The sequence below is a fragment of the Coregonus lavaretus genome (assembly GCF_964263955.1).
Source record: "Coregonus lavaretus genome assembly, chromosome: 25".
NCBI classification, from domain to species: Eukaryota; Metazoa; Chordata; class Actinopteri; order Salmoniformes; family Salmonidae; genus Coregonus; species Coregonus lavaretus.
The window spans coordinates 28,989,534-29,012,380 of record NC_140012.1 but is presented as its reverse complement, the minus strand read 5'-3'; the positions used below and the strand labels follow the sequence as shown (position 1 = coordinate 29,012,380).

The following is a 22,847-nucleotide window of genomic DNA, read 5'->3' as shown; positions in this document are numbered from 1 at the left end:
CAAGGTCCCCCTGCTCAAGAAAGCACATATACAGGGCCGTCTGAAGTTTGCCAATGAACATCTGAATGATTCAGAGGAGAACTGGGTGAAAGTGTTGTGGTCAAATGAGACCAAAATGGAGCTCTTTGGCATCAACAAAAACTCACCGTGTTTGGAGGAGGAGGAATGTTGCCTATGACCCCAAGAACACCATCCCCACCGTCAAAATGGAGGTGGAAACATTATGCTTTGGGGGTGTTTTTCTGCTAAGGGGACAGGACAACTTCACCGCATCAAAGGGACGATGGACGGGGCCATGTACCGTCAAATCTTGGGTGAGAACCTCCTTCCCTCAGCCAGGGCATTGAAAATGGGTCGTGGATGGGTATTCCAGCATGACAATTACCCAAAACACACGGCCAAGGCAACAAAGGAGTGGCCTAGCCAGTCTCCAGACCTTAATCCCATAGAAAATCTGTGGAGGGAGCTGAAGGTTTGAGTTGTCAAACGTCAGCCTCGAAACCTTAATGACTTGGAGAAGATCTGCAAAGAGGAGTGGGACAAAATCCCTCCTGAGATGTGTGCAAACCTGGTGGCCAAGTACAAGAAACGTCTGACCTCTGTGATTGCCAACAAGGGTTTTGCCACCAAGTACTAAGTCATGTTTTGCAGAGGGGTCAAATACTTATTTCCCTCATTAAAATGCAAATCAATTTATAACATTTTTGACATGTGTTTTTCTGAATTTTTTTGTTGTTATTCTGTCTCTCGCTGTTCAAATAAACCTACCATTAAAATTTTAGACTGATCATGTCTTTGTCAGTGGGCAAACGTACAAAATCAGCAGGGGATCAAATACTTTTTTCCCTCACTGTAGGGGGTACCGGTACAGAGTCAATGTGCGGGGGCACTGGTTAGTCGAGGCAATTGAGGTAATATGTACATGTGGGTAGAGTTAAAGTGACTATGCATAAATAATAAACAGAGTAGAAACAGCGTTAAAGAGGCGGTTGGGGTGGGGTGGAGTGCGGGGGGCGATGCAAATAGTCCGGGTAGCAATGATTAGCTGTTCAGGAGTCTTATGGCTTGGGGGTAGAAGCTGTTAAGAAGCCTTTTGGACCTAGACTTGGCGGTCCGGTACTGCTTACCATGCGGTAGCAGAGAGAACAGTCTATGACTAGGGTGGCTGGAGTCTCTGACAATTTTGAGGGCCTTCCTCTGACACTGCCTGATATAGAGGTCCTGGATGGAAGGAAGCTTGGCCCCAGTGATGTACTGGGCCGTACGCACTACCCTCTGTAGTGCCTTGCGGTCGGAGGCCGAGCAGTTGCCATACCAGATGGTGATGCAACCAGTCAGGATGCTCTCGAAGGTGCAGCTGTATAACTTTTTGAGGATCTGAGGACCCATGCCAAGTCTCCTGAGGGGGAATAGGCTTTGTCGTGCCCTCTTCACGACTGTCTTGGTGTGTTTGGACCATGATAGTTTGTTGGTGATGTGGACACCAAGGAACTTGAATCTCTCAACCTGTTCCACTACAGCCCCGTCGATGAGAATGGGGGCGTGCTCAGTCCTCTTTTTTTTCCTGTACTCCACAATCATCTCCTTTTGTCTTGATCACGTTGAGGGAGAGGTTGTTATCCTGGCACCACATGGCCAGGTCTCTGACCTCCTCCCTACAAAAGGAAGCACAGCCGCGAGCTGCCCAGTGACACAAGCCTACCAGACGAGCTAAATCACTTCTATGCTCGCTTCGAGGCAAGCAACACTGAAGCATGCATGAGAGCACCAGCTGTTCCGGATGACTATGTGATGATCACGCTCTCTGTAGCCAATGTGAGTAAGACTTTTAAGCAGGTCAACATTCACAAGGCCGCAGGGCCAGACGGATTACCAGGACGTGTACTCCGAGCATGTGATGACCAACTGGCAAGTGTCTTCACTGACATTTTCAACATGTCCCTGACTGAGTCTGTAATACCAACATGTTTCAAGCAGCCCACCATAGTCCCTGTGCCCAAGGACACTAAGATAACCTGCCTAAATGACTACCGACCCGTAGCACTCACATCTGTAGCCATGAAGTGCTTTGAAAGGCTCACATCAACACCATTATCCCAGAAACCCTAGACCCACTCCAATTTGCATACCACCCCAACAGATCCACAGATGATGCAATCTCTATTGCACTCCACACTGCCCTTTCCCACCTGGACAAGAGGAACACCTACGTGAGAATGCTGTTTACATTTACATTTTACATTTTAGTCATTTAGCAGACGCTCTGTTCATTGACTACAGCTCAGCGTTCAACACCATAGTGCCCTTAAAGCTCATCACTAAGCTAAGGATCCTGGGACTAAACACCTCCCTCTGCAACTGGATCCTGGACTTCCTGACGAGCCGCCCCCAGGTGGTAAGGGTAGGTAACAACACATCTGCCACGCTGATCTTCAACACGGGGGCCCCTCAGGGGTGCGTGCTCAGTCCCCTCCTGTACTCCCTGTTCACCTATGACTGCATGGCCAGGCATGACTCCAACACCATCATTAAGTTTGCTGACGACACAACAGTGGTAGGCCTGATCACCGACAACGATGAGACAGCCTATAGGGAGGAGGTCCAAGACCTGGCTGTGTGGTGCCAGGATAACAACCTCTCCCTCAACGTGACCAAGACAAAGGAGATAATTGTGGATTACAGGGAAAAAAAGAGGACTGAGCACGCCCCCATTCTCATCGATGGGGCTGTAGTGGAACAGGTTGAGAGCTTCAAGTTCCTTGGTGTCCACATCACCAACAAACTATCATGGTCCAAACACACCAAGACAGTCGTGAAGAGGGCACGACAAAGCCTATTCCCACTCAGGAGACTGAAAAGATTTGGCATGGGTCCTCAGATCCTCAAAAAGTTCTACAGCTGCACCATCGAGAGCATCCTGACTGGTTGCATCACCGCGTGGAATGGCAACTGCTCGGCCTCCGTAATGTCCATAATGTTTACACCTGTTGTATTCGGCACATGTGTCAAATAAAATTTGATTTGATTTATAGGCTGTCTCATCGTTGTCGGTGATCAGGCCTACCACTGTTGTGTCGTCGGCAAACTTAATGATGGTGTTGGAGTCGTGCCTGGCCATGCAGTCATGAGTGAACAGGGAGTACAGGAGGGGACTGAGCACGCACCCTTGAGGGGCCCCTGTGTTGAGGATCAGCGTGGCAGATGTGTTGTTACCTACCCTTACCACCTGGGGGCGGCCCGTCAGGAAGTCCAGGATCCAGTTGCAAAGGAAGGTGTTTAGTCCCAGGGTTCTTAGCTTAGTGATGGTGTTCCTCTTGTCCAGGTGGGAAAGGGCAGTGTGGAATGCAATAGAGATTGCATCATCTGTGGATCTGTTGGGGCAGTATGCAAATTGGAGTGGGTCTAGGGTTTCTGGGATAATGTTGTTGATGTGAGCCATGACCAGCCTTTCAAAGCACTTCATGGTACAGACGTGAGTGCTACGGGTTGGTAGTCATTAAGGCAGGTTATCTTAGTGTTCTTGGGCACAGGGACTATGGTGGTCTGCTTGAAACATGTTGGTATTACAGACTCAGTCAGGGACATGTTGAAAATGTCAGTGAAGACACTTGCCAGTTGGTCAGCGCATGCTCAGAGTACACGTCCTGGTAATCCGTCTGGCCCTGCGGCCTTGTGAATGTTGACCTGCTTAAAAGTCTTACTCACATCGGCTACGGAGAGTGTGATCACATAGTCATCCGGAACAGCTGATGCTCTCATGCATGCTTCAGTGTTGCTTGCCTCGAAGCAAGCATAGAAGTTATTTAGCTCGTCTGGAATGCTTGTGTCACTGGGCAGCTCGCGGCTGTGCCTCCCTTTGTAGTCTGTAATAGTTTTCAAGCCCTGCCACATCCGACGAGCGTCAGAGCCGGTGTAGTCGATTGAATCTTAGTCCTGTATTGACTCTTTGCCTGTTTGATGGTTCGTCTGAGGATATAGCGGGATTTCTTATAAGCGTCCGGGTTAGAGTCCCACTCCTTGAAAGCGGCAGCTCTACCCTTTATCTCAGTGCGGATGTTGCCTGTAATCCATGGCTTCTGGTTGGGATATGTACGTACGGTCACTGTGGGGGGGACGTCATTGATGCACTTATTGATGAAGCCAGTGACTGATGTGGTGTACTCTTCAATGCTATTGGAAGAATCCCGGAACATATTCCAGTCTGTGCTAGCAAAACAGTCCTGTAGCGTAGCATCTGTGTCATCTGACCACTTCCTTATTAACCGAGTCACTGGTGCTTCCTGCTTTAGTTTTTACTTATAAGCAGGAATCAGGAGGATAGAGTTATGGTCAGATTTGCTTTGTACGTGTCTCTGTGTGTGGAGTAAAGGTGGTCTAGATGTTTTTTTCCTCTTGTTGCACATTTAACATGCTGGTAGAAATGAGGTAGAACGGATGTAAGTTTCCTTGCATTAAAGTCCCCGGCCACTAGGAGCACTGCCTCTGGATGAGCGTTTTCCTGTTTACTTATGGCCTTATACAGCTCATTGAGTGCAATATTAGTGCCAGCATCAGTTTGTGGTGGTAAATAGACAGCTACGAAATAGTGTGGTTGACCGCTTTCCATGAGATACTCGACCTCAAGCGAGCAAAACCTCGAGACTTCCTTAGAAATCGTGCACCAGCTGTTGTTTATAAATATACACAGACCGCCACCCCTTGTCTTACCGGAGTCAGCCGTTCTATCCTGCCGATGTAGCGTATAACCCGCCAGCTGTATGTTATCCATGTCGTCGTTCAGCCACGACTCGGTGAAACATAAGATATTACAGTTTTTAATGTCACGTTGGTAGGATAACCTTGATCTTAGGTCTGAGTTGTTCTTATGTTAGGCCCTGATCTGGCTATGCCATATTGCTGTGGGCTACACTAGTTCATTTAGTAGACAAGATTTGCTTAGAATTCTGTGGCATTATTTTATAGTATGAAGAATACAATTGAACATAGCTGAATAAAATAGAATGGATGCTTTCTCTAAACAATTTCTGAGGGAGTGCCAAATGAGGCTATTCTGTGTTGAGCGGTTAACAAAGAAACAGGTACTCCTATATGTTTAATTTAGAGTTATTTATGCAACTTTAGTTGTGATACAAACATTGGACTATATGTTTAGATTTCTAATACATTCTAAGGCTGCATGATGTGACTAATGATGATTTGAAAAAAGATGCATGAAAGGCATGAGCTCTGCTTTGTTTCTTTCACAAGCTGCACACACTTCATCAGTCTCTCATTCACAATTTGACAAGCACTTGATAATGCCTCGAATTTCCCGGGGGCATCCCCCTAGTGTGGACATAATGCCCCCTAAAAATATCCATGCCTTTTGCGGCCAGTGGCCGTTGTGCCCTTGGGCTGAATATAATAGTTATAATTCCCTTCTCCTGGCTGCGTGTTCCGAAGCACCTCTCACTCACATGGCTCTCTCAGATATCTAAATTCTTATTAGCCAATGCCTGTCACATGATTGGGTTCTTCCCACAGGCATGTATCTCAGCTCCGAAGTAGGCTACAAGTGAAGACAGGCACATCGGGGACGCAACTGCGTGTGTCCTTCTTATTGAATTCCGAGGCGCATATTGAAGATGTTAGAAGAACTGTCCACATTTATTTTTTGTAAGCCAACAAGATGAGTAGGCCTAATGAATAGCAATCACCAGCTGACAAAATGTCATGACCGCCACAGCCCTAGCTTCACATACAAAAACAACACACAGAGGCTGCATGCAGCAGGACTGTACTGTTGTGTGCATTAAGTTGGGGGGTGCAGCCCATAGAGGCATAGACTGTATAATATGGTGCAGCCCATAGACTGTTTAATATTGTGCAGCCTATAGACTGTATAATATGTTGCAGCCCATAGACTGTATAATATGCAGCCAGAAAAGTGGGACAGAATGACCTTGCTGATAATCTGTTTGGTCTTCCCCTTCTCATGGGCAATGTGTGACTGGCCAATAGATTCACTGGGTAGTACAGTGTGTGAGATATGACTGGCCAATAGATTCACTGGGTAGTACATTGTGTGAGATATGACTGGCAAATAGATTCACTGGGTAGTACATTGTGTGAGATATGACTGGCCAATAGATTCACTGGGTAGTACAGTGTGTGAGATATGACTGGCCAATAGATTCACTGGATAGTACATGGTGTGAGATTATGCCTGGCCAATAGATTCACTGATAAGGACAGTTTTATGATACCTGGCCACATTGTGATGCATTACATCTCCCTGGCTTCCCTTGTGGTCCAAGTAAAAACCCTCCATTTTACTAATGCTTGCAAACATACTACAATTTCTACCTGCTAAATGGTTTTTCAACTATTTCAATATCTAGTCACAAAATTAGCAAAGCTTTGAAAATAAGTTTGGTATACGCTCAGTTCTCCGTTGACATTTCATGGAGATACACTTGTTTTTGTTAGAAATCTTCGAAAAAGAACAGGAATTTCAAATTAATATGAAAAGTTTATACCAAAATATGAAAATACTACGTCATGTCTCAAAATCGATATCTATCTTACCTCTACAGTGGGGGAAAAAAGTATTTAGTCAGCCACCAATTGTGCAAGTTCTCCCACTTAAAAAGATGAGAGAGGCCTGTAATTTTCATCATAGGTACACGTCAACTATGACAGACAAAATGAGAGAAAAAAATCCAGAAAATCACATTGTAGGATTTTTTATGAATTTATTTGCAAATTATGGTGGAAAATAAGTATTTGGTCAATAACAAAAGTTTCTCAATACTTTGTTATATACCCTTTGTTGGCAATGACACAGGTCAAACGTTTTCTGTAAGACTTCACAAGGTTTTCACACACTGTTGCTGGTATTTTGGCCCATTCCTCCATGCAGATCTCCTCTAGAGCAGTGATGTTTTGGGGCTGTCTCTGGGCAACACGGACTTTCAACTCCCTCCAAAGATTTTCTATGGGGTTGAGATCTGGAGACTGGCTAGGCCACTCCAGGACCTTGAAATGCTTCTTACGAAGCCACTCCTTCGTTGCCAGGGCGGTGTGTTTGGGATCATTGTCATGCTGAAAGACCCAGCCATGTTTCATCTTCAATGCCCTTGCTGATGGAAGGAGGTTTTCACTCAAAATCTCACGATACATGGCCCCATTCATTCTTTCCTTTACACGGATCAGTCGTCCTGGTCCCTTTGCAGAAAAACAGCCCCAAAGCATGATGTTTCCACCCCCATGCTTCACAGTAGGTATGGTGTTCTTTGGATGCAACTCAGCATTCTTTGTCCTCCAAACACGACGAGTTGAGTTTTTACCAAAAAGTTATATTTTGGTTTCATCTGACCACATGACATTCTCCCAATCCTCTTCTGGATCATCCAAATGCACTCTAGGAAACTTCAGACGGGCCTGGACATGTACTGGCTTAAGCAGGGGGACACGTCTGGCACTGCAGGATTTGAGTCCCTGGCGGCGTAGTGTGTTACTGATGGTAGGCTTTGTTACTTTGGTCCCAGCTCTCTGCAGGTCATTCACTAGGTCCCCCCGTGTGGTTCTGGGATTTTTGCTCACCGTTCTTGTGATCATTTTGACCCCACGGGGTGAGATCTTGCGTGGAGCCCCAGATCGTGGGAGATTATCAGTGGTCTTGTATGTCTTCCATTTCCTAATAATTGCTCCCACAGTTGATTTCTTCAAACCAAGCTGCTTACCTATTGCAGATTCAGTCTTCCCAGCCTGGTGCAGGTCTACAATTTTGTTTCTGGTGTCCTTTGACAGCTCTTTGGTCTTGGCCATAGTGGAGTTTGGAGTGTGACTGTTTGAGGTTGTGGCCAGGTGTCTTTTATACTGATAAGAAGTTCAAACAGGTGCCATTAATACAGGTAACGAGTGGAGGACAGAGGAGCCTCTTAAAGAAGAAGTTACAGGTCTGTGAGAGCCAGAAATCTTGCTTGTTTGTAGGTGACCAAATACTTATTTTCCACCATAATTTGCAAATAAATTCATAAAAAATCCTACAATGTGATTTTCTTGACGTGTACCTATGATGAAAATTACAGGCCTCTCTCATCTTTTTAAGTGGGAGAACTTGCACAATTGGTGGCTGACTAAATACTTTTTTCCCCCACTGTATATTGCTTTAGGTCATGTGGATTCAAGAAGAAAGATGACAAGTTCAACCGGAAAGTGAGCCTGTCAGGCAGCCAGTAGCCTTAATTCTTGCACAGAATCCAGCCTAATGGATGTGATGCAATTTTCCAGAAGTTTTCTAATTCTGGCCATCCTACAAGGGTAAAAACTCCAATAACTTTTGAATGGATTATGATAGAGACATGAGGTTTGGACCATTGGTTTTCTACACAATTACCCATTGGTCAAAATATGCATTTTTGATTCAACGCCCTATTTTGATATCAAAAAGTTGTATGCAAGCAACCTATTCCAGAGCTGTCTGCACATTTTAAAGTTTGAATGGTTTTTCCATCTTAAAGGGTTTAGAAGGAGTTCACTACAAAATAAGTTCATTGCATAGGAAATAGGGTGCCATTTGAGAACTGTCCACACGTAGTGTCATTCAGCTCTGTGGCTGACCTTGTTGTCATGCTGTGTTGATGCGCACCCAGGGTCAACTCGGCTCAGCTAAGCTCACTGTGACACGGTGCTGACCAAGCCTGCCCTGCCAACCACACATGCTCTGCTCGCTAACGCTACGCAACAGTTACCATGACAAAGGCAAAGCTGCCACCACATCCATTTTCTTGGCAGGAGGAGGGATGGCAGGATGGAGGGTTGGCAGAATGGATGGCAGGATGGTAAAATAGAGAGGATGAAAGAATAGCATGATGGAGGGATGACAGGAAGGAGATATGGTAGGGCCACATGCATCCCAGCTTTCTGTCTGTCATGGCTGCAGGGCCAGGCAGTACAGGACTCACTTCTGGGATTGGGATTAACTTTAATTTTTATGAGGATTTTGGAATAATACCCACCTCCCCCCCCTTAGGCCAGACTGCCTAACCTTGTTACACTGTTATGTGTGTAGACTGGAGCCATGTTGTTGTCCGGTCACAATTCACTCCCTGCCCCTTCCTTTTGGCCCTTCAATGTTTGCAGATCTATATGTGGAAGCTTCACCACTACACTGCGTATACCTTTCCAGACCATTCAGATCTGCAAACATGGACATGTTAGTGGCAAGGGGAAGGGGTGGCGAGCGCATTGGAACCGACTGTGATTGTTTGTTGGAGGTATCCCTTCCTTATATTTAGCTTGTTTATGTGATTTAATCATTAGGAGACTAAGTGGGATTGAGTGTTTGTTGTAGGTACGTCTACATCATTCTCGGAGGGACGTTAAGTCTGTTTGTTATACGTGCTGAGCTTGTTGCTGCAGTTTGATTGTTTTGATTGTCGTCAGGACAGTTAGTGGGAGATTGAGTGTTTGTTGGAGGTAGGTTCACCTGAGTGATTCTCAGAGGGACGTTAAGTCTGTGCTGAGCTTGTTGCTGCTGCAGTTTGATTAAGCCACACGCCAGCTCTCGGAAACCAATTTATCACACATATAGTGGGTTAATTGCAACAGATATCCGGTACATTGAAATGAAATGCTCTGAGACTGAAAGTAGCAGATAGTTCAGAACAGGCAGTCTAGAACGAAGATAGCAATGGGACACATGGGACAACCAAGCTCACCAATGGGATTCACTTTCCATCCCATAATTCTACTTTAGTCAGAGCTTTCTTCAACTACCAAAGTGCCATTTCAATGGGACATGGGGAGAATCTCAATTGCATTGCCTTGATTCCTCACATCCTCTCTTGTCAAAACCCATTGGATGAGAAGGTCAGAGGGGAGGGATCTCTGACCTTCTCATCCAATGGGTTTTGAGAAGGAGGCCAGCACAGAGGATGCGAAGGAATCAAGAAAATGCAATTCAGAGCAAATAGTATACAGAGTGAAAACTAACATCTTGTAAAAAAGTAAATATAATAGGAAGAGCGACTAAGAGAGTGTTATAAAAAATTGTAAAACGCCCCAGTCGTTATGTTAATAGGTTAGCAGCTGAGCTTGTGGAGAGACTGTGTGGAAAGGAACATGCTATTTCTGTTGTAAGAAATGATCACCGGTCACCACCACATCCACACAGATTTGTTTTTGGGGAAAGCAACAAGAGGAGGAACAGGGTAAACTGCTTTCTACTAGGACAGCGTTTCCCAAACTCGGTCCTCGGGACCCCAAGGGGTGCACGTTTTGGTTTTTGCCCTAACACATCCCTCCCAGCCAAGGGCTGTGTACCAAGTGTCACCCTATTCTGTAGTACAGGGGTAGGCAACCCTGGTCCTGGAGTGCTGCAGAAACTTCATGTTTTGGATTTAACTGGCCTGGAAGACCAGGTATGTTGAATTTAGGCAATGTACACTGTGTTGATCAAATCCTCAAGTAATTAACCTAGTTTCGACACAATTGGCAGGAAATGCTCAATGCTTCAGGAAGCTTAGTTTCCCCATCACTACGTTTGACCAGGGCCATAGGGAATAGGGTGCAGCCTAGGAACCATTGTGGTAATTGTTGGAGAAAAAAACCAGCATGAGTGCATACCTCTATATACCGCCGTAATACCAACCTAGTCATTTGTGTGTTTTTGTCATTCACTCAGGGTAGGCAAACTACATTGTACAAAAATGTGGTTGTCACTTGCTGGGGCATTTTAATATGTGATACATTCCAAGTGGTTTCCCTGTTTGGTTTCCCTGTTCTGACACAAACAGAAGGCATTAGCTTAGTTTAGCTACTAGCTGCACACAGCTTTTGTAGGGTGTCCCAGTCAGTTGGTTGGTGGCAGAGAGGGCTGGAGGGAGGGGTGTTCCTGGCCATCTGTTAGCCACTGTGACCTACTATCTGTCACAACTGGAGCAGCAGCATGTATCCTCCCCCTCCCCCTCCCCTGCCCCAGCCCTCCCCTGCCCCAGCCTCCCCCTGCCAGCCCCCCACCTTAATCCCAATGTTTGTCTTATGAAAGGGGGAAAGGCTGGCAGGCAGACTCATCTCTCTCATTGACTGCCACAATGCCACCTTATCCGCCCCGCCAAGCTCAGCCAGTGTTCATCTACTGTGTGTGTGCATACAGTACAGAAGGGAGGCAGGGAGGATATGAGAGCATCATGTAAGATGATCAGTGTCTGTCTGGCCCTTAGTGGGATACTCTCATATAAGGAAGAAGTAAATCTCTTGACTTTGGAAGGAGAAAGTGTTGGCCTTGTGCCTGTGTGTGTGTGCCATGTCAGTGTGTGCGTGTGTCTTTGCCTTGTCAGTCAGTGTGCAGAGCTGAATCTGCAGGCGGATGATGCAGCCCAGCCCAACACAGGCAGGTGGTACAGAGTACAGACACATCCGGATGTAAGGGACTTGTTTCCTTTGACATGTTTTAACACTCTATACTGCCTGAACTTTAGTTGGTCTCTGGTCACGAGGCCATGAAATGGGGTCAGGAAGGGCCACCAGCTGTGGCCATTAAACTCAAGGAGCGAACTGCCATGTGAGACAGTGGCTAAATCCCAAATTGCACCCTACTCGCTATGTAGTGCACTACTTGTCAAATCAATTCAGATAACTTGATTTGTCCCCTTAGGGCAATTTTATTAGCACTATGGCGGTGCTTCAGACACAGATACAAAACATAGACAAGAATAGGGCTCTGGTCAGAAGTTGTGCCCTATATAGGGAATAGGGTGTGATTTCGGATGCACACAGTGAGAGAGTAAGAGAGCTTTGGAGGACCACTTTCAGTTGTTTTAACTGTTGATGTGCTACTAGCCCTCAAATTCAAATCTGGACCTCGAAACCAGTTCCACTGCTTTTTTGCATTCTCTAATCAGGGACTGATTTAGACCAGGGACACCAGGTGGGTGCAATTCATTTTCAGGTAGAACAGAATACCAGCAGTAGTCCGGACCTCATAGGGTAAGATTTGAATAGCCATGTGCTAATGCCAGGCTACATCCATTCACACGAAGGCTAAACATATTTTTTGGTCTGCGTATAATCCATATTTTCCTAATCCGTCTAAATACAAAGGTAACCTAAATCACACAACCCATTTAGACCATATGCCCAACCCACGCAATTGGTCGACACCAGTCAGAGGTTTACTGGTTTAGCTAGTGTCAGAACGTGTGTGTGTGTGCATGAATGTATACAGTTGAAGTCGGAAGTTTACATACACCTTAGCCAAATACATTTAAACTCAGTTTTTCACAATTCCTGACATTTAATCCTAGTAATAATTCCCTGTTTTAGGTGAGTTAGGATCACCACTTTATTTTAAGAATGTGAAATGTCAGATTAATAGTAGAGAGAATTATTTATTTAAGCTTTTATTTCTTTCATCACATTCCCAGTGGGTCAGAAGTTTACATACACTCAATAAGTATTTGGTAGCAATGCCTTTAAATTGTTTAACTTGGGTCAAACGTTTCGGGTAGCCTTCCACAAGCTTCCCACAATAAGTTGGGTGAATTTTGGTCCATTCCTCCTGACAAAGCTGGTGTAACTTAGTCAGGTTTGTAGGCCTCCTTGCTCGCACACGCTTTTTCAGTTCTGCCCACATATTTTCTATAGGATTGAGGTCAGGGCTTTGTGATGGCCACTCCAATACCTTGACTTTGTTGTCCTTAAGCCATCTTGCCACAACTTTGGAAGTATGCTTGGGGTCATTGTCCATTTGGAAGACCCATTTGCGACCAAGCTTTAACTTCCTGACTGATGTCTTGAGATGTTGCTTCAATATATCCACATACTTTTCCTTCCTCATGATGCCATCTATTTTGTGAAGTGCACCAGTCCCTCCTGCAGCAAAGCACCCCCACAGCATGATGCTGCCACCCTCGTGCTTCACGGTTGGGATGGTGTTCTTCGGCTTGCAAGCAACCCCCTTTTTCCTCCAAACATAACGATAGTCCTTATGGCCAAACAGTTATATTTTTGTTTCATCAGACCAGAGGACATTTCTCCAAAAAGTATGATCTTTGTCCCCATGTGCAGTTGCAAACCGTAGTCTGGCTTTTTTATGGTGGTTTTGGAGCAGTGGCTTCTTCCTTGCTGAGCGGCCTTTCAGGTTATGTCGATATAGGACTCGTTTTACTGTGGATATAGATACTTTTGTACCTGTTTCCTCCAGCATCTTCACAGGTCCTTTGGTGTTGTTCTGGGATTGATTTGCACTTTTCACACCAAAGTACGTTCATCTCTAGGAGACAGAATGCGTCTCCTTCCTGAGCGGTATGACGGCTGCGTGGTCCCATGGTGTTTATACTTGCGTACTATTGTTTGTACAGATGAATGTGGTACCTTCAGGCGTTTGGAAATTGCTCCCAAGGATGTGTGGAAGTCAACTTTTTTTTTCTGAGGTCTTGGCTGATTTCTTTTGATTTTCACATGATGTCAAGCAAAGAGGCACTGAGTTTGAAGGTAGGCCTTGAAATACATCCAGAGGTACACCTCCAATTGACTCAAATGATGTCAATTAGCCTATCAGAAGCGTCTAAAGCCATGACATCATTTTCTGGAATTGTCCAAGCTGTTTAAAGGCACAGTCAACGTAGTGTATGTAAACTTCTGACCCACTGGAATTGTGATACAGTGAATTATAAGTGAAATAATCTGTCTGTAAACAATTGTAGGAAAAATTGCTTGTGTCATGCACAAAGTAGATGTCCTAACCGAATTGCCAAAACTATAGTTTGTTAACAAGAAATGTGTGGAGTGGTTGAAAAACGAATTTTAATGTCTCCATCCTAGGTGTATGTAAACTTCCGACTTCAACTGTAGCTCTGAGCTGGCATTTACGTTGTCATGGGATGTGTCATCAACAGTGTATGTACTGTACAATGGCTGCTTTGATGAAAGACCTCTTCTGGGTGTTCTATTTGAAAACCTTTGATCCAGCTGCACAGACCTAGATACAGTTTAACCCAGTCAAAGAAATGTGCCTCACCTCAACCTTCCTAGTATTCAATGATGTATGAATTCACAGATAATACTCCATTTACTTCTCTCAGGGTAAGGTTGGTTGAATCATAGAGGCAATGTCAAATCTGACAAGCACTTCACTGTGTGGTTGCTACGGAGACAAAGACCATGTGATTTAGACGGCACTGTTCAAGCAAAGAGGTGTGTGTGTACTGACTACTCTTAGACAGGCACAAACAGATATAGAGTAAGGAAATGACAAAAGGTATCAACATAAAGACGGTTGTAACAGAGGGGAGGAGGGATATTCATTGGAGGGAAACAATAAAAAGATAAGAGGTAATATTGGGAACTGAGGGAGTGAGGAGAAGAGGCAAAAGAGGGAGATAAAAAAGGGGAGTGAGAAAAGAGAAGAGGGTATTAGGGATGGAGAGAGGAGGGAGGGAGGGAAAGAAGAGGAATGAGTGATACGGATGGGAGGGTGAAGAGTGAGATGGAAAGAGAAGAGAGGGTAAAGCACAGAGCAGGTCCTGTGTAGCCTAGTAGGAGAGTGGTTATGTGAGGTGCACGTGTGAGGTGGTGCGTGACCTGAGCCTCCCTGGAAGACCAGAGAGAAGAGTGGCCATGGCCGTGAAAGAGAGGACACGTGTGTGTATAGCAGCTGCAGTGGCCAGGCCTGCATTAGCATGCTGAAGGTGCTTATGTATACTGTCATGGGTTTACGTCCCAAATAGCACCCTATTCCCTATATAGTGCACTATCCATAGGGCTCTGGTCAAAAGTAGTGCACTATGTAGGGAATATGGTGCTATTTGGGATGCAAGAATGCTGTTGGAGCTGGGCTAAAGTGGGAAGCTCTGCTCTGAAATGGGCCACTATCTATTCTATGAGAGGTGCTTGGGTTTTATACTGGGGTTCATTTGAGGTCTGTTACCTGAATATAATAGCATTTTGGTAGTTGAAACAAGCTTTAACTGAGGCAAATTTGGTGATGGAAATTGTCATTTTTTAGAGGTAAATGACGTGTCAGTATAATGCACTAAAGACAACACTGTGGTCACCTTTTTCACTATGTCCCACCTCCATCCACCCTATCTGAACACCATGGAACTAAAGCCCTTTTCTAACATGGATAGAAACAGCCTCATACTCAACGGTAAACCTGCAACTACTGCTCAATTTGTAAATCAATCAATCAAAAATGTATTTTATAAAGCCCTTTTTACATCAGCAGTTGTCACAAAGTGCTTTACACATACCCAGCCTAAGTAAAAAGTATGTTTAAATAGTTGTAATAAGCTGTTTTGTGTTCTCTTTCTCTGTCAGGTGTTTGCCACCTACCCCAACGAGGACTATGATCGTCGGAACGAGGACGTGGACCCCATGGCTGCGTCTGCAGAGTACGAGCTGGAGAAGAGGGTGGAGAGGCTCGATCTGTTCCCCGTCGAGCTGGAGAAAGGTACACCTCAGCTCAGTTACCCCCATAACCTTAATGTGGCAATCTGGGATTCGAACAACAACAAAGGACATTCCAGATTGCACACTTAAGAAAACTCATTTTCACAGTACTTCTACTTCACAGTACTGTAAAGAGGAGTTGTATCGCCATTCTCTTGAGACAATCAGACAATCAATCCCCTCACTCAATCAGCACGCATCCATCATTTTTCCATCATGATGTCTTTCAGTTCTCCCTTCTCCCAAGAGGGAATTCTCAATCACTCCATCTTTACATTGACCTATTTGTAAAAGACAATGCAGGAAGTTAACCTAAGGTAAAAGGAATGTCACAGGAAAACAACATTGATTTAAAAAAGCTATTATGAAACAAAAGTGCTTTTCATTTTCATCATGGATTATGATGATTTTATTGTCTTCTCACAGTTCAGACTGTATTTCTCCTCTATCCACTGTCCTCAGATGGCGATGGGCTGGGTATCAGTATCATTGGGATGGGGGCGGGGGCAGACATGGGCCTGGAGAAACTGGGCATCTTTGTCAAGACGGTCACCGATGGAGGAGCAGCGCACCGGGACGGCAGGTACGTCACAAAATGGTGGCCTCCATCTACGGCTTTTCCATCTATACTCCTGGCAGACTTACCTGAATAGGTTCTGCATGATTTAATACATCTAAGAAGCAATCAAGCATGTGAGATGAGCCAAACTTGTGTGTCTAGTAGTAGTATTCACATCTCTGTCTAGCTTGCTGATTTGATATGTTATTGCTTTTCCACAAATAGGTTTGGAATAACAAAGTGATTCAATTCGGTCGCATTATGGTTCCTTGCGTGAGCAGGTCTCGCTTGCTAAATAGATTTATATCTCAAAGAGACAAAGCTGTATAAAGGTTGAATTTTAAAAAATGAATGAAAAAGTAAGCATGTTATCAGACTGTGGTACTGAGCTGAGGTTGTTGTGCTGCTTTGTGTTTCTCCATCCAGGATCCAGGTGAATGACCTGATAGTGGAGGTAGATGGGACCAGTCTGGTGGGGGTCACCCAGACCTTCGCTGCCTCCGTCCTCAGGAACACCACAGGCACCGTCAAGTGAGGATACGTTTTTGACAATAGTGCCCTACTTTTGACTAGGGTCCATAGTGCTCTGGTCAAATATAGTGCACAATATAAGGAACAGGGTGCTATTTGGGATACACACTTTGATGCAACACCCTGATGTCACAGAGGCTTCTAACACTTTTCTTTTTAGCAGGCCTCTATTCCTCACCAACTGCTACTGCTTTGAAAACAATTTTCTACTGAGAGAGAGAATAGAGTTGCCTTGATGGACATCTCTCTCAAACACTTGAATATAGACAGGTTAAATTACTTGGCCCTGTATAAAGTTGGGCCCATCAAGTCTAATCTCGACTCTTATTTTCTTTGTAGTACAACGTGACGTCAGACTCCGTTAAGGTTTTCTGTACACATTTTGTTCTTAGTTTTGCAGCGGCTTTAGACTCTAGAGAAGACTGGCAAAATGACTACATCCTCCCACATACATACTGTGTAGATCAGGACATGCAGAGTAGTCAGTCATCAGAAGTCAAATAGGGCCATGATGATAACATGATGAAGAGCGAAAACGTCCCTTCAGAGATATAGCAACAGAACCACAGTAGAACCACAGTAGAACCACAGACAAAGTTGAAACTCAAATTTGGACCATGGAAGAGCATAAAAACATCACCATCATCCTCACAGCAGGCATCAACACAATTATCATTCTGAAATGCCAGAGTGGTCTTTTTGTGGTTGACTGAATGGGCCACCAGAGTCGCCTGCCTGTTCCCCAATCCCCAACACTCCTTTGTTATCGTATACAGGCTCATTCATTCATAATTCTGGAACTAGTGGTCAGTAGAGCTATGGGGGTAATTGTTAGTGTGTGGTGTGTGTGTGTGTGCGTGCGTGTGTAATTGTTAGTGTTGTGTGACTTGTCAAAGATCAGAGCCCTCTTCAGAGATTGCTCATGCATTATAGAACAGGGTAGACGGGGAAGGAAGGGTTGAGGCAGGCAGGCGGTCAATCAGGCCTATTCATTAAAATGTCAGCTAGGGGAATGGATGGGTGAATGAGGATGGGAACTGTGTTGGTTAGCATTTAATTACCTGATAGTTAACGGGGGGAATTCTAAGGTTGTTGTGGTTGTCTTGATAACTGACTGACTATGGGTACTCATTCTAAACTGCACTGCTCAGATTACTCTTACATAGCTGAAGAGGGTATTACACTGAAAAACATCTCTCTCTGAGCATATTGAGTCGAGAATCTAAATGTTGAAAGAGGTTATATAATTCAGATTATTTAACCTCTTGCTAAGGGACCATATCATAGAGGTTCCTCTTATTGCAGTCCACATAGAAAGCCATTTTCCTGTTTGAATATTTTTTTTTATTGTCCCTTTTTCTCCCCAATTTCGTGGTATCCAATTGGTAGTTACAGTCCTGTCCCATTGCTGCAACTCCCGTACGGACACGGGAGAGGCGAAGGTCGAGAGCCGTGCATCCTCCAAAACCCAACCCAACCGAGCCGCTCTGCTTCTTGAACTGAGCCTGCTTAACCCGGAATCCAGCCGTACCAATGTGTCGGAAACACCGTACACCTGGCGACCGTGTCAGCGTGCACTTCGCCCGGCCCGCCACAGGAGTCGCTAGTGCGCGATGGGACAAGAACATCCCTGCCGGCCAAACCGTCCCCTAACCTGGACGATGCTGGGCCAATTGTGCGCCGCCCCATGGGTCTCCCGGTCGCGGCCGGTTGCGACAGAGCCTGGACTCGAACCAGGATCTCTAGTGGCACAGCTAGCACTGCGATGCAATGCCTTAGACCACTGCGCCACTCGGGACGCCAGAAAGCCATTTTCAAAAGCTGTGTAATTGTATGCAGGTTTCTGATTGGTCGAGAGAAGCCGGGTGAGCAGAGTGAGGTGGCCCAGCTGATCCAACAGACCCTGGAACAGGAGCGCTGGCAGAGAGAGCTGATGGAACAACGCTACAGCCAGTACATGGACAACCAAGAGGTAGGTCTACAACCAGTCCAACCAGTCTGTAACCAACCAGTACATAGATGACCAAAAGGTAGGTCTATAACTAGTCTACAATCAGTCTACAACCGGTCTACAACTAGTCTACAACCAGTATCGGTAGGTCTACAACCAGTCTACAGCCAGTACATGGACAACCAAGAAGTACAGTACAGATGGACAGACAGACTACCTGACAGCAGGGAGTTACTACCAGAACTTGTTTGCTTTATGTTGCAAAAGATTTTGCTACTCTGTGCCCTAAAGAACATGACCCTGAACACAGCTAGCTTAGAGATAAACTGAAACCTGGTCACTATTTGAATTTTTCAAATGAATATTACGCTTTTTAGATTAATTTTTGCCTCTGTGTTCTCTTTTCCCCTCAGCTTTAGGATTAAGATACTGTATGTGTGCCAATCACATCTTTGTCAGAATTGACACAAAGCCGGTGGCTGTATCGAGTGAGCTGAATGGGCGTGTATCCATAGCTACGCTGTTACTGTTTAGTATAGCCTCCAGACAGTATAAACACAAGTCTGCTTCCCAAATGACACCCCATTCTTCCTATGGGTTCTGGTCAAAAGTAGTGCACTATATAGGAAATAGGGTGCCATTTGTGATGCATTCCAACAGGTGAGTTTAGAGAGCGTAGGCCAAAAAGGATAAATGACATTCTGTCTCCCTAGGACTCCCTAGTGTTTCTGATGTTTTTGCCTCTTCCTCTCTGGGTTGAACCAAAATTGGTTCAGGTCATCACCTATCACAAGGATGATTATTTTTTTTTACCTCTATCCAATCAAAATCTTATGAGGATGCAGGACATTCTTCGTTCTCCATCTTATTATGTTGACATGCAGAATGATGTCATAATGGTTGAGGTTTTGTTCTGTGTTCCCTCCCCGATCTAGGGATACTCTTCAATGGTGTTATACGCCATCTAGTGGCCAATCTCAGTAGCAATAGAGAACCAACCGTGATGCTGTTATAGTGGCAGCAGTCGCAGGCAATTATAAAAATGCTGTGAAATGGGATGGATGGAAGCACATTGAACCTATTCAAATATGCAGACACTTTGGCCCTCTCAATTAAGACCTGGAGGTCAATTAAACCCCAAATCCAATAGTTACTTCGGGCTCACCTGTCCTCTTCCCCCAGGAAGGTGAATATGGTACTGACGAGGAGGAGGATGACGAGGAGGAGGTCAGCCCCACGTACCCCTCTGCCATCGAGGTGTTTGACCTGGCTGAGAACGAGGACATCTCTCCCCTGGAGACGGACCCTGAGAAGCTGGCCCATAAGTACCGGGAGGTGAGAGAAACCGTTAAAGACAAAGGGCTCGTCACCCTTTTCCTTATATAGTGTCCTACTTTTTGGACAGATTTTGCAACAACTTCCTTAACTCTCTCTCTCCTCAGCTTCAAATAAAGCATGCTGTAACACAGGCAGAGATCCAACAGCTGAAAAGAAAGGTAGGTTAAGTTATATTATGTGATTATTAAATATTATGTCCTAATTTTTAATTGTACAATACGGCCACTACTTAATTAACATACAGTGGCATTTACGGTTTCGTCCCCTGCCAGTCCGTTTACGTACCTGTGTGTGTGTACTTACGCGCATCTGTGTGTGTGTACTTCTCCACACTCCCAGCTGAACCATGCAGAGCAGGACAAGCAGCGCTGGCGTATGGACAAGAACCAGCTGGAGCAAACCCTACAGGAGAACAAGGAGCGCATGGAGAAGCTGGAGGGCTACTGGATGGAGGCCCAGAGTCTGTGTCAGGCTGTGGACGAGCACCTGAAGGAGACCCAGGCCCAGTACCAGGCTCTGGAGCGCAAGTACAGCAAGGCCAAGCGCCTCATCAAGGAGTACCAGCAGAAGTAAGGCCGGGCCACACACACACATACACACATAGAGGTTGCATTGCTACTAGCGTTAGCGCAATGACATGCTAGCTGTTCCCATAGACTTCCAGTCATGGAGCCAATGACTATCCATTTAAAAGGCCCCGTGTAGCTCAGTTGGTAGAGCATGGCGCTTGCAACGCCAGGGTTGTGGGTTCGATTCCCACGGGGGGCCAGTATGAAAAAAAATACAAATGTATGCACTCACTAACTGTAAGTCGCTCTGGATAAGTGTCTACTAAATGACTAAAATGTAAATATAAAAGCGTGTCCTGGCAGGAATATATTTTTGCAGTGGTGGCAACAATTTGGGCCACCGCTGCTAAATGAATATAGGGGAAACACTGAGTGTGATTAGTGTCTCTCTGTGATGTCTCATCTGTAGGGAGATAGAGTACCTGAAGAAGGAGACTCAGCGCTGTGTACAGGACGGGGCCGAGGCATCACTGAGGGAGGAGTCAGGACAGCTCCATGAACAGGTAATAGTGGAGACTGATGGCTGGATGTGTGGCTCCAACGCAAAGGTTTGTGTGTTCGATTCCTACTGGGGCCACCAATACCAAAAATGTATGCACACATGACTGTCAGTCGCTTTAGATAAAAGTGTCTGTTAATGGCATGTATTAGTATATTATTTTATATATTTCATTGTGTGCAGCCATTGGGGAGACCATTGGTGAAGCAGTTGCAGACAAATTTGTGTATGAGAAACTTGATTGAATGTATTTTGGTGACAAGTAAAGTTTCTAGTAGTCTATCATAATACACAAACATAACCATAACTTTCTGTGTTACTTTGTTTGCAGGTAGCAGATCTGGAATGCAGGGTTGAGGAGCTTAAATCTGAACCTTTATAAAAGCCTTGTTTCTTAAGTCTCATCAAGAACATTAAGAATTGAATACGAGGATGTTATTGTATTTCTTGTCTCAAACTTTAGCTTGGTTTGCGGTTGCATACATGTACCTTCAGGCTTTGTATTGCTGCATATAATCTCTTTATCTAACAACCCTTTTAATCCTGTTTTTGATGTTCGTTTTGTGAATATTTCCCATATGGTAATATTGACAATGGCTACTGGTTTGTCTGATAGTTTAATCAACCATTTTCTTAACATTCAAAAAATACTGGCAAGAACTTCTGTGGAGCTCTAACCGTTGCTGTTCCGATTTTTTTTTCCAGTGTTCAGTATTTGACCATTTGATAGAAAATAGTGTGTTTGGGTGAATTAGAAAACCAGGCTTTTGATTTCAATTGCCAAAACAAATTCCTTTTCTTTCTTTTATTTGCCTTGTTTTTTGTTCGTTTTATTTTTTGGGATTGTCATTTTACAGCTGTAATACTGTATGTGGTTTATCAAACAAAGTTTGGTTTGTATATATTTTTGATTAATATATGTATAACATTTAACATATATGAACTAATGGAGCCAAGAGTTGGTGCAGATGATAACTTATGTGACTGAGGAAGATGTAAAATGTCGACACTGGAGAAGATATAGATTGATTGAAAGTTTTGGTGCTTCACTGGAATGTAAGAGAAAAGAGGAGATACCGTAGGCTATCCATCTCCTTCTACAATTAGAGCAGCAATCCAACCTTTGCAGGGGTTTGGCACTTCAAACTTCAGTCAACTGCTGCCTACCTTTCAGAGTTAACAACCATACAGTATGTGTATTGTTAGTCAGTCAACTCCGCTACCCAGTAATGGCTACTGATGCGATTTAGAAAGAGCATAGTAAACCTTCAGTAATAACCCCTTTTTTATTTAAGTAACTAAACCTACATAAAATAACTCATTGTAAAAAGGACCAGAAGAGAATGCTTCCAAATCTGCTGTGCCACAAAGTGACATGGACAAGATTGAAATCTGATTGTTTTTAATTTTATTGTGGATGTTATCAAAGATGTGTTCAACACTGACTGAATGGCAGACAGTAGAACTGGTGATGGAAAGTGTTGGGAAACTGGTTCATGTTCATTAAGAACCAAACAGAATAAAATTGCCTAAAACAGGGAAGGACTAGGCCTATCTGGACTTGTTCAATAACTGGACTTGTCCGCTGTGCACCCTAATGAACACAACCATGGACTTCGATGGTGATGAAACATCACCAGCAGCTATTGTGCACTCCCCATTCCTCTGACTATAGCACATGGAATCACTGCCAGGTAGTATTCACCTGCTTCTTCACAGTTTGGAGGGAACCTTATTGTAAAAAGCCTATTTGTGTCAACTCCCATACCAGTGTGTTTGTATACAGTGAGGGAAAAAAGTATTTGATCCCCTGCTGATTTTGTACGTTTGCCCACTGACAAAGAAATGATCAGTCTATAATTTTAATGGTAGGTTTATTTGAACAGTGAGAGACAGAATAACAACAACAAAATCCAGAAAAACGCATGTCAAAAATGTTATAAATTGATTTGCATTTTAATG

General features: G+C 44.5%; 1 protein-coding gene across 1 annotated transcript in view; it reads left to right on the top strand.

The window, feature by feature from the left end:
* Window positions 1–21,267, top strand: part of LOC311100461 (neurabin-2-like) — a gene marked incomplete at both ends in the record, with an annotated part of 30,191 nt that extends 8,924 nt beyond the window's left edge. The window contains 9 exons of the mRNA XM_084141381.1: window positions 15,307–15,439; window positions 15,901–16,021; window positions 16,424–16,528; window positions 18,368–18,500; window positions 19,662–19,814; window positions 19,922–19,975; window positions 20,157–20,386; window positions 20,796–20,889; window positions 21,217–21,267. Of these exons, the coding sequence (XP_083997507.1) occupies window positions 15,307–15,439; window positions 15,901–16,021; window positions 16,424–16,528; window positions 18,368–18,500; window positions 19,662–19,814; window positions 19,922–19,975; window positions 20,157–20,386; window positions 20,796–20,889; window positions 21,217–21,267 (1,074 nt within the window). The remainder of the gene's footprint in view (window positions 1–15,306; window positions 15,440–15,900; window positions 16,022–16,423; window positions 16,529–18,367; window positions 18,501–19,661; window positions 19,815–19,921; window positions 19,976–20,156; window positions 20,387–20,795; window positions 20,890–21,216) is intronic.
* Between the last annotated feature and the right edge of the window lie 1,580 nt (window positions 21,268–22,847).